At 44.2% G+C, this 12,522-nt stretch overlaps 1 protein-coding gene across 5 annotated transcripts in view; it reads left to right on the forward strand.

Moving 5' to 3' along the window:
• AMOTL1 (angiomotin like 1) overlaps positions 1–12,522 on the forward strand; it is a 199,079-nt gene that overhangs the window by 135,635 nt on the left and 50,922 nt on the right. For all 5 annotated transcript variants that reach the window (XM_045163007.1, XM_045163005.1, XM_045163006.1 and 2 more), the window contains 2 exons: positions 4,513–4,657; positions 5,837–5,926. In XM_045163007.1, coding sequence (XP_045018942.1) covers positions 4,513–4,657; positions 5,837–5,926 — 235 coding nt within the window. The remainder of the gene's footprint in view (positions 1–4,512; positions 4,658–5,836; positions 5,927–12,522) is intronic.

The following is a 12,522-nucleotide window of genomic DNA, read 5'->3' on the forward strand; positions in this document are numbered from 1 at the left end:
CAGTGAGGTGACTGTACTCCTCAGGGATAAAGACCCCCACTTTGGGTGGTGCCACATTGTAGGATGTGGCCGCCCTGTGTTGGCAGGAATGTCCTTTCTGGAATCCTTCTTCACAGCCTTGGAAGCGCTCGCGGAGATTCATCTCCAGGGCAAAACCAAAAATAGATAAATTTTTAATTGCAGGGCTTTAGCCTATGTGCGACATGCCAGGAACTCAGCAGGAAACAATGACTGAGCTCAGAGGCTGCCAAAGAACCACCTGGAAATAAAGACCCTGTTTCCAGAGAGGGGCAGGGTGGTGATTATCTCTGTTAGTGTTGGAATGAGGACCACGGACCCCCAGAGAGAGTGGCGGTTTTTCATCACTTCCTTTCGGCCACTCATTTTGCTTCTTTTTCCTCCCAGTTTCCCTGAAGCATAATTCATGCACGGAATTTCCAGCAGGACCAGACTGTGGGTTGCTGAGCAGGTTGGCCTCAGAAGCCACCAGGGTGTAGGTGGATGTTTGAAGAGCCACACGTCGACGGTTCCTCTGGGCTTGCTTTAGTAAAGACCTTCTTGTCCGTATAGCAGCAGCGGCTGCGGCTGGGCAGTCTGAGGCGTGGACGGCAGGCCTGTCTTCAACCCTATAAGTCCCTGAGTTGTGCATGTGAAGGTGTCTGGGAACAAGCCAGTCTCTCAACTGGGAAGGGCTGAGACTTGCTCACAGCCCCTCTCTGCCCCTTTGCTTCATGGCGGCAGCCCTGCTGAAACTGTAAGTTTTCCACTCTGCTTGGAGTTCCATTTCTGGGCCAGAGATTGCTTCTCGGAGATTCCCAGGTCTCCTGCAGCCCGCCCTAAGAGCTTCCTGACATCTTTGCTGGAAGGGAGGCTGGGAGCTGTGGAGGCAAATGCTCTTCATATGTTCCTGCTCAGACTTGGGACTGGCCCAGATGGTCTGTATATCAAGACCAACCTGTCCAACTCCTTTCACCTCTGACACACATCACATGTGTGTGCTAGGTCATTTCTGTTGTGTCCGACTCTGGGTGACCTTCTGGACTGTAGCCTCCCAGGCTCCTCTGTCCATCAGATTCTCTAAGCAAGGATACTGGAGTGGGTTGCCATGCCCTTCTCCAGGGGATCTTTCCAACCTAGGGATCGAACCCGTGTCTTTTATGTCTCCTGTATTGGCAGATGGATTCTTTATCACTAGCACCACCTAGGAAGTGACATTAAGAGGGCCTTAAGATATTCTGACCCGAGGCTCTGAAGAAGAGGGTGTGGTCCTCCTTCTGAAGGAGTGTGCAGTCAGAAATCACAGAGCTTTAGACTTAAAATTCTTAAAGTGATTCTAGTCCAATTTCCCACTCCTTAGAAACCTCATGTTTCTGAAAGGAGGTCATTCATTTTTTTACTTGAATGCCTCCAGAGCAGAGACACTCACTACTGGGTAGACTTCTGGAAGAGATTGTTAGGAAATTCTCCCTGATGGTGAATCACAATCTCATCTTGCTAACTTCCTACATACAGTTGTAGTTCTGTAAGAGATTTAAAGGTTAATTATGCAGTCGGTACTTTTGTCATGAGGCAGGGCACAAGTCTAGGGCTATGGGGCTGTTTCTGCTCTCAAGGAGTTGACAGTCAAATCAGAGACACAGAATGCAGCCGAATTCCAGTCAGCTGAATATAACATAGGAAAGTATATGAAATCAGGTGGAGGCAAGTTCCTATGGGTGGCCTAGTTGAAGAAGGCTTCACTGGTGCCCCGTCTTACTGGGGATTGTCCCTGCAGCATTGCCCATCTGTCTGCAAGCAAAGGCCACCTTTTACAGATGAAATTAGCATAGAAGTGGTGGTATGTTTTGGAGCCATCTCTTTTGAAAACAAAATTAAAAGGAAGGAACATAATTTTGCGGTAGGACTATGAGCAGGATTCAGGACAGGCTGTTCTTTCTCCTGCCACATGACCAATAATTCATGATATCTTTGGAAGAGATAGAAAGGCCTCGTTGAAATAAGGGGACTGTGGAGGAACCCACTCTGGTATTAGAGGCCTTTGGGAACATCCATGCCGAAGGGAGCCTCGGTGTTCAGCCCCGCCCCAGCTGGAGGCCGCCGAGCAGGAGGCCCGACGCCCTGCAGCCTCGCCACCCACCTCTTCTCTGATGTGTATTGGCTCCGTTGCAACCTCTGGGGCAGTGACCACACTCTCTCTCCTTTAGTTTCTGGCTTCCTGGCTGCGGAGGCGTCCCTGTGTCGGTCTCTCTCCTGGGTCCTTCTGTCCCACCTTCTCCTGAAGTGTCAGCACTCCATCCTCGGCCCTAGGAGCATCTGGTGGCCTCCCTAAGCGGTCTCTGTTTCATGGCCTCATCTGTCCTCTGCACATAGCGGCACAACTTTGCCCTCCCGACTTTCAGACCTGTCTCTCCCCGGCTAGCTGGTAATCTTTGCCCTGTTGTTCTGCAGGCACTTCAGGCCTGGTATCTCCAAACCCAGACTGGTTTTCTTTCTTTGGTAAACGTGTTTGCCTTATCATCATTTATCTTGGCTGACTCTTGTTACTCTGTCTTCTAAGCTGTGACTGTGTTTGGTTTCTTTCTCCCTTGCCCGTCCAGACCTGTCACGGAGGCTTACTGAGTCTACTCTTCAGTGTCTTTGGGATCTGTCTTTTTGGTTGTCTGGGTTCACTCTTTGTCACGTGTCACTGAACTGTTTACAGTAGCTTTTACCTGGACTCCTTTCTCCTGCCTCCTGTCTCGCAGCCCCGTCCTTTAGTCTGAACTCTGTAAAACCTCAGGTGAGATTTATGCTGCCCTGCCCTCCCCAAGCTCTCCCACCCGTCATTCTCTTTAAAGCCCTGCCTTTGCACTGCCTTGCTCCTGCCTCGCCCCTTGCTGCCATCCTCAAATGACCTGCCCTGTCAGACACATGCACACTCTTTCATGGCTCTGTCTTGGCTCACGCCCTCCCTGTCTTCTGCTTTGAATGCCAAAGCCCTTTAGCCTTTTCTTTTCTGCTTGGCAAGTTCCTGTTCATCCCTCAGGACTCATTTTAAATGGCGTTTTCTCTGAAATCTTGTTTTAAAGAAACCCCTTCTTACCCTGCTAAATTAAGGACTTTGTCTGCAGGCTACCATAGCATTAACACCACACCTTTTGTCAGACTGCACTGGAGAGCCGTGTGTGCCTACACACAGTCCAGCCAGGCTGCAAGACCCACAAGAGCAGACACTGTCTTATTTCTGTTCCCCTGGCACCCAGACACACAGTGAGTGTGTGATAGGTGTCTGTTAGGGTAGGTATTGGTTTAGCAATAGTTACAGGAGTCTAAGCAGGGACTTTCTGATCTGGGCGTTTGGAGTTCAGGCAATCAGGTTACCTGGCTTATGGTGTACACAGCTCTCCTGTGAAGAGACCAAAATGCAGGGCAGGTCTCTTTGTGCCCAGGGAGGGGTGCTGGTGTTCTCAACCCTGCCACTTTGCCTCTGATTCCAACTTTTAGTAGCCAAGTTTGCGGGCACTCTTTACTTTTTCTGGGCTTCCCTTGTGGCTCAGCTGGTAAAGAATGTGGGAGACCTGGGTTCAATCCCTGGGTTGGGAAGATCCCCTGGAGAAGGGAAAGGCTACCCACTCTAGTATTTTGGCCAGTATTCTGGCCTGGAAAATTCCATGGACTGTAGAGTGTCCACAGTGTCGGACACGAAAGAGCAACTTTCACTTTACTTTTTCTCCCACATGTATGTTGCACAACAATAAAATGGGATTTATTAATATCTACTTTAAAACATGCTATTGTGTTAGACTCCTCTTATAACAGTTTCAGCTACTTATTATAGATTTATATATGCCATAGATTAAAGACTTCACCAGTGACAGCCCTGGATTCAGTGAAATACAAAAGAGAAAAAGTGGTTTGAATTCATGTCTTTTCAGTTCCCTCACATAAAGAGAAACAATCTAGCAGATTGGTTTACACTTAGTTACAAATCCATTAGTCCTTTATATAGATGATTTCATAGACAAAGGGGTAACAAAACTAAGCGATGAAGCCATCCTTCATGTGGATTTTATATTCCTTTGAGGATGAGGGTCTCAGGAAGAACACTGTACTTGGACTCAGGCAGTTTGGGTTCCTGCTGTGATCCTTTCGTTTTCTTGTACTTTAATATTTTTCTTAACTAAGAAAAATAATAGTTATAAATTACCATACAAAATATAAGAGTATGAGTTATGTTTAAATTCACCCCTTCCTGATAGACATCTGATGGACATTGTACTGAGAGACACCTGATGTACCAGGTGACATCAGATGGTCCCACCAGACTTGTGACTGTCATTCACAGGATCCTAACGTGGCCCTGGAGGACACATTGGGGTGAAGTCGACTGTAGGATTTGCTAGCCAAACTTGAGGTGCAGAAAGGCTGCGTTGAAGATACAGCCTTCACACTGGGAACATCCAAGAATCGGTATAACCAAGTCATGGGTGAGAATGTCAGAGGTTCCACTTCCACGCTGTTTCTTTCTTTCAGTTTGAGAAAGAACTTCAGAGAATCTCGGAAGCCTACGAGAGCCTGGTCAAGTCTACCACCAAGCGAGAGTCGCTGGACAAAGCGATGAGGAACAAACTCGAAGGCGAGATTCGAAGGCTCCATGACTTCAACAGAGACCTCCGAGGTACATCACCCACATTTTCCCTGCCCTAAACACCCTCGCCCCATGTAGCTGACAGTCTAACTCCAGGTCCAAGTTATGTTAGATAACCTTGTAAATCCCAACCTCCTGGGGAAGGGGCACCAAAGAGCAGACGTGTTCTTTTCACCTTATAGGTTGTCCAGTGCAGCATTGAGCCTAAGAAGTGACAGTCTCTATGCATGAGTCCTTGAAAGGGAGGGAATACGTGTGCAGCTCCTTCTTGCTTCAAAAGTACTTAGCATGATTCTTGTTGTGAATGGGAATGTCTAAAAAGACCAGTGTTGCATGAACAACCCTTACCATATCAAGCTGAAGCATTTGATTGCATTCTTGGAAAGCCAGCACTTAACACTTGCTCAATATATAGTGTAGAAGACAGAGCTAGACACATGTCCCTCTTGGAGAAAAAACAAACCCATGGTTATGAGAAGAGTAAACATATATCAATTTCCTGAAAGCCCGGGTCCCATGTTGTAGGATCTTGACAACCTCCCACATGCAGACTGATTTGACCCATCTACTTGCACTTCATTTTTAGTCAGCCAAGCCATTTTTTTCAGTTCTCTCATGTCAAAAGACTCAGTGTACTTGGAGTCTGTAGCTGGAACCTACATTTTTTTTAATTACTGTAAACCCTTCAGTTTTGGGTATGCTGTATGCTCAATAAAACCTTGTTAGGTTGAATTATTTAATTGAATAAATGAAGACTGATGAAATGGCATGAGCAAACCTAGAACTCACTGAGTAGAGTCTTTATCCATTAGGTCATCTTGACTTGTTTCCTGGTATTTATTTGTTATTTTTAATTTTTTGTTCCCTAGCTACAGAGAACTGATAGTTAAGTTTAGATGAGGGCTGGGTTTGAGGCCAGGGGGACTCGAGCCGTTTGCGAGGACTTTGCTGGGCTTGCAGGTACCTGCTTTTCACTGCCTGTTGCTGGTGCACCCCTTGGCAGTGGATAGCATAAAGACACAGCGTGGCCACTGAAGACTTTCCTTTCAATGTTTTGGAACATCTTGTTCCTCCCCAAGAGTTGTTCAGTTTGGGGCTCCTTCCTGGGCAGCTCTCCCTACCAGCTCTCAGCACCCGGGTCATTTGTCAGTTGCAGGGTGACTTAGATTCGCATGCATGTCTTTGTAACCATCTCCTCTTTATGTCCAGATCGACTGGAGACAGCCAACAGACAGCTGTCCAGCAGGGAGTATGACGGACATGAAGACAGGGCGGCCGAGGGGCTTTACGCTTCCCAGAGTGAGTCTCCTTGCTTATCTTTCCCAACTGTGTGGTTTTAAAAGCTCAGGGCCTAAGGGGAGAAGCCTGTTCATTTTAATTAAGATTTGTGCTGCTTGCTTTTCATTTGTTAACTCGGCATATAAGCTCTTGGGCCTAAGATGAGGCCCTCTTGGGTCTGCCCAAGACAAAACCGAGGTTGTAATATTTCAGTAGTGTTTATTCTGACCTCCTGACCTTCAGTTTCTGTTTCTCTACAATACCCTCCGAGGAATAACACTCTTGCAGTATTCCCTGGCACTCACCACCTGAAGTAAGGCATAGTTCTTTATCTCCATGGAAAAGGAAGGAGGTCTGTGGTAGGATTCGCTCTTTTGTTGTGTTTTGTGTGCACGTAGGTTGAGCATTTCTGAACTGGCCGCCCCTGGCAGCATGAAGCAATGGAGATGTTCCCAGCATGGGTCTTCATTGGTGATGCTCAATGCTGAACCCAGCGAGCCCGTTTCAACCAGAAATAAAATGGCTTCCTCTGCCTCTAGATTTATTGGGAAATACTCTATTAATTTCACCAGATGCAAATAATAGAAGCAAATGGATTTTGAAAAACCATCAATTAGGGTTTGAATTTCTGCAAATTCATTGTCTAAATCAGAAACATAAAACATCCAGCTGTCTTTTTTGGGAAACTGTACAGAAAATTGAATTCATTTCTCTGTCATAATTCTCAGCAGCATTGTGAGTTAAGTGCCCACAGCTAAAGACAGTTCTAACAGCAAAAAATGTTGTTCAAACACTGGCCATCCACTGTATAGTGATAGTATATTCTGGTGCTTGGATCCCTCAGTACAGGTCTACATTTTCAAAGCTGAAAAATTCTTGGTTACATTTTCTAATTCCCAATACTGTCCATTGGGGTTAATGTTTCTTTGTTTTTCCCAGATTTACTCACGATTGCGCTCCAGTTTTTCCCTCATGATCAGACTCCAGCTTGAGTCTCAGCTTCATTTTTAAAACTCTGTTTGGCAAATAGACACTCATACAGTCTTGAACTTTTGCGTCAGATTCCTTTGCATTAGGTGAATTGGCCTGTGCTCCAGACTTGTATACAAAGCTATATATATAAGCATCTTGAGTTATTCACTTTCCTAACAGAAGTTATTTCTACTCATAGATGCAGTGGATTTACCATTTCATCTGAACATTCATTTAACAAATGAGTCATCTGTACTATTAGCACTTCAGATTTTGACACCTTAATTTTTAAAAATTAATTTACATTTTAATTGGAGGGTAATTTCTTTACAGTATTGGGATGGTTTTTGCCATACATCAGCATAAATCGGCTCAGGTATACATGTGTCCTCCCCATCCTGAACCTCCCACCCACCTGCCTCCTCGCCCTATTCCTCTGGGTTTGACACCTTAATTTTGGATGATCATATTACTAGGTAGAGTAAGTATCCTTGTGGCCGTTATGTCAGCAATGTCCCTCTGCTGATACTCTGCCTTCTTGTCAGGAGATATTATTTTGTCACGTAGTTCAGATCAAAATGGAAAAGTCAATGCGTTTCATCAGGTGAGCATTTGCTGTAGCCTCCCAGCTCAGGCTGTGCTGATGGACTAATAGATTTTGGTGTTGTGTGAGTTCAGAAATGTTCCCGACAACTTTAACCTTCTGGCTGAAAGCTAAAGCATCAATAATGCAGGGAAAGGGGCCCTTCCAGCTTTACAAGGAATGAGTTGTTCCATGCAAATATGTTCTGCTGTTCCAAAGGTATAAACAAGAGAGTCCAGGGGCATTTTTCAACTGCTGAAGGGTGCCTCAGTGTTGACGTGTGATGTAATTGCATCTCGGCAGGGCCTTTGAAGCAGGGTTGCTAACATTGATAGCTAACCAATGTTTCATTACCTAGTCTTTGCAGGACACTTTGTGCCTGCCTGCCAGCTTTATAATTATTTGCATTAGCTTTTCCTCTCCTGGAGTGGCCAAGAGATGGACTTGAGATGTTATTTCAAATTTACAAATAGTGTTTTTTTTTCTTAGTGAGTTGGAAGAACTCTTTGTATGAAGAAAATTAGCATGTTTCCTGCCATATATAGAGCAGATATTTTTTCCCCAGTTGTTTTTGTATCTTTGAATATAGTGCCCTTTATCTTATAGATTTTCCAAGTGACTATATTTGTGCCTTCTAGGTTTTAGATCATGCTTAGAAATGCTTTTTCCACTCTAAAATTATAAACATATTCACCTGTGTTTTCTTCACGTATGTTTATGATTTCATTGTTTCTAAGGCTTATGTTTTAGAAGCTAGTTAAGGAGGCACAACTAGCTTCTAAAACATAAGCCTTAGAAACAATGAAATCATAAACATACGTGAAGAAAACACAGGTGAGTTAAGGAGGCACAGGAAAAGGCAATGGCACCCCACTCCAGTACTCTTGCCTGGAAAATCCCATGAATGGAGGAGCCGGGAAGGGCGGAGTCCATGGGGTCACTGAGGGTCCGACACGACTGAGCGACTTCACTTTCACTTTTCACTTTCTGCATTGGAGAGGGAAATGGCAACCCACTCCAGTGTTCTTGCCTGGAGAATCCCAGGGACGGGGGAGCCTGGTGGGCTGCCATCTATGGGGTCACACAGAGTCAGACACGACTGAAGTAACTTAGCAGCAGCAGCAGCAAGGAGGCACAAAAGAAGGGAAATTCATGAAGAACTAACCTGGAGGCAAGGAGACTGGTTAACAGATAATTTAGTATCTGGGCAAAAGAGGTAGAGGTCCTGAACTAAGAAGTAGTAGTGGAGGGTAGGAGACAAATCAACAGTTGACAAATTAGAGGACTTGGTGACCAATTGAATAATGACAGAGAGTGAAATATGTGTGACTAGAGCCACTGGGTGTATGGTCATCCTTTACCAATAAAAAGCAGGAGGAGGAGGAGGAGACGTGGGGATTCGGTAACAAGTGAAGGTTTGAGCGTGTTGAGTCATCTCCTGCTGCGGCCCGTAGCTAAGTGAGCAGCTGTAATGACAAAGGTGCAGACGTACCCTGGAGGCTGGTGATGGGCGGTGCTCTCTGTCAGGCTTTCCTTTTAGCACGTGGGCACAGAATGGCAGGCACAAATCACTATCTCTTCAGTTATTAATGTGTTCCATTATCTGTATAGTCTTTAGAAAGTCTATTATAAGAATACTTTTCAGTGCCTAAGAATCATAATCATAAACACTGAGTGTACACTCAAGAGGAGCCATGTTTTTCAGATGAGCCTTTGAGATTCTAATGCTTGGCTAAGAGCAAGCTAAGACTGACTGCATAGCAAACAGTAGTGATGTCTCTGGATCTACCTACCAGGAGCTAAGGCTAAGTTGGGAAGGCCCTGACAACCACCTTGGCCAATGGAAAAGTTAGAGGGAAAGGGGAAAATAGAGAATAACATGTATGATGTTTTTGCTCCATGTTCCAGCGGAAGCTTGGAGTCCAGGTCCCAAAACACCCAACGCATTCTTGCAATATGAGCGGATGGGAGGATTTCTGTAAAGTCTCAATTAGTTGAAGGGGATGTCCTTCCTGGCCTGATTTCCAAGTTTCCCTGCTGCCCAGAGTAGTTTGCCTTTAAAGACAGAAATCTGCTCTTCGTTGGAGCCTGATAAAGGCCTGGGTGGTCTGCATGGGTCATTACACATAGCTGTACAAGTTGAAATAAGCATTCAACAGAGTGATAATTATGCTCCTCTTAGACATGAGATTGTCTGAATTAAAAATCTCTCTGAATGAAAATGCAAATCAAAACCACTATGAGGTACCATTTCATGCCAGTCAGAATGGCTGCGATCCAAAAGTCTACAAGCAATAAATGCTGGAGAAGGTGTGGAGAAAAGGGAACCCTCTTGCACTGTTGGTGGGAATGCAAACTAGTATAGCCACTATGGAGAACAGTGTGGAGATTCCTTAAAAAACTGGAAATAGAACTGCCTTATGATCCAGCAATCCCACTGCTGGGCATACACACTGAGGAAACCAGAAGGGAAAGAGACACGTGTACCCCAATGTTCATCGCAGCACTGTTTATAATAGCCAGGACATGGAAGCAACCTAGATGTCCATCAGCAGATGAATGGATAAGAAAGCTTGGTACATATACACAATGGAGTATTACTCAGCCATTAAAAAGAATACATTTGAATCAGTTCTAATGAGGTGGATGAAACTGGAACCTATTATACAGAGTGAAGTAAGCCAGAAAGAAAAACACCTATACAGTATACTAACGCATATATATGGAATTTAGAAAGATGGTAACAATAACCCTGTGTATGAGACAGCAAAAGAGACACTGATGTATAGATCAGTCTTATGGACTCTGTGGGAGAGGGAAAGGGTGGGGAGATTTGGGAGAATGGCATTGAAACATGTATAATATCATGTTTGAAACGAGTCACCAGTCCAGGTTTGATGCACGATACTGGATGCTTGGGGCTGGTGCACTGGGATGACCCAGAGGGAGGGTATGGGGAGGGAGGAGGGAGGAGGGTTCAGGATGGGGAACACAGGTATACCTGTGGCGGATTCATTTCGATATTTGGCAAAACTAATACAATATTGTAAAGTTTAAAAATAAAATTAAAAATTAAAAAAAAGATTTTTTACAAAAAAACAACAACAACAAAAAAATCTCTCTGAATGAAGTGCTTAGGAGTTTTAAGACTCAGGGGAGTGTTTTTCCTCTGTCACCTCATGATGTTGCATTGTTCTCTTTGGAAGGATTCAAAAATGTGTGTGTGTGTTTTCTGATTTTGTGTGTGTGCTCAGTTGCTCAGTCGTGTCCAACTCCTTGCGAGCCCGTGGTCTGTAGCAATTTCCCAGGCAAAAATCCTAGAGTGGTTGATCATTTCCTTCTTCAGCGGATCTTCCCAACCCAGGGATCGAACCTGAGTCTCCTGTATTGGCAGGCAGATTCTTTACAATGGAGCCACCTGGGAAGCCTTTTCTGGTTTTACTTACTTGTTTTTCCAAATATGTTTGCAGCCAAATTACTCCTTAAAAACAGGGCATCTAGCCAATTTCTTTTTTTGATCTGGTTGAGTGAAACTGGATACTTTAGCTTTTTTAATTTACTGAGATTCCTGGTTTCCCCATTTACTCATCTGTCTCACACGTACACACAGATACACACACACACACACACACACACACACACGGAGCAAACATAGACCACTGTCCACCAAATGTCTGTCATCATTCTTAGCTCTGTCTTGTCAATAACTGAAATGTTTTATCTGTTTCTTTCTGAAAATAAGTAACTCTGAAGAATTTCTATCACTAGTATGTCTGGAGTGGGTTGCCATTTCCTCCTCCAGGGGATCTTCCTGACCCAGGGATTGAACCTGCATTTCCTTTGTCTCTTACATTGCAGATGTATTCTTTACTGCTTGAGCCATCGGGGAAGCCCATACTAGTAGGCCAGAAAGTCAAAAACAAAATATTAGATATGGGGAAACTAGACTGGCAAAGATCTTATATTCTTGAGTGGAGGGGGAGCTGATGAGCTTTGGCAGCTTGTATTATTCCAGGATAAAACCCATCTGTGTTACAGGATGGCCAGAAACTTCTCTCCCCATTCACTCCTTGGGATTCTTTAGGCCTCATGGGTTCAGCATATTTGGTTAAACTGAAGTCTATGTATATTAAATTCTATCTGTTAAATGTCCCTCTCTAAGAAAAAAAAATATTTTGGGGACATTCATTTATTTGTTTAAATTAATAAGTTATGGGTATAAATAAGAGTAATTCATAGGATTTGATTTCCTTTATAATCCCCATGGGTTTAAAAATGAACCCCCCCAAAAAAAAGTGTGGGACCACTGTTTTAAAAATAACAATAATTTGCCGTTTTCAATTTATCTTACAATCATCATCTTACTTTAGATACTTTGATTTTCTGTCTCTCTTAGAACATAAAAGAGGCAAAAATAATTTCCTACAAGAAAATCCTTCTTTCTGTATTTCCTCTAAGGGCTTATGTGAAACACAAAGCAGAAATTACAATGACATAAATATTAATTCTGTTGACCCACATAGAGCGTAAGGAGCGTATTCTGAATCCTCTTTGTGTTTCATTACATCCTGTTGTGGGTTTCTGTCAGGCTTCATTAGGAAGGAGAGGCTCGATGTTGTCACACGTGGATGCACTGGGTTCCCTCCTCCTCTGTGGGCCCGATGGTGCCTGCAGCTGCCACCTGGGCGCGAAGCCCGTACTGCAGCACTTATTTTGCCTACGTTCTCTGTGGGTACCGTTTCTTAGTGTGAATCTCCTCCACTAGATGGGAGAATTACAGGCATTCTTTGTCAACATCCAGCCCCAGCCTTCATTAAAACCCCTTGGATCTTTATGTACCTGGCGCTCAATAAATGTTTATTGAGGAAATGAGTAAAAGTGGGAAATCCTTGTAAGAACAGGCTTGAAATTTTCATCACGGCACATCAGTATCAAAATGTTCTTTTTAGCTCAAAATCTCCCACCCATGCTAGGAGCTACCTCTGGTTCTGCTCAGTTATTTCAAGATATTAGGTGAAATTATTAATGACAATAGAATAGAAGCAACTTAAAAATGCTTGTG

Source organism: Bubalus bubalis, chromosome 16 (assembly GCF_019923935.1).
Source record: "Bubalus bubalis isolate 160015118507 breed Murrah chromosome 16, NDDB_SH_1, whole genome shotgun sequence".
In the NCBI taxonomy this organism is placed as follows: Eukaryota; Metazoa; Chordata; class Mammalia; order Artiodactyla; family Bovidae; genus Bubalus; species Bubalus bubalis.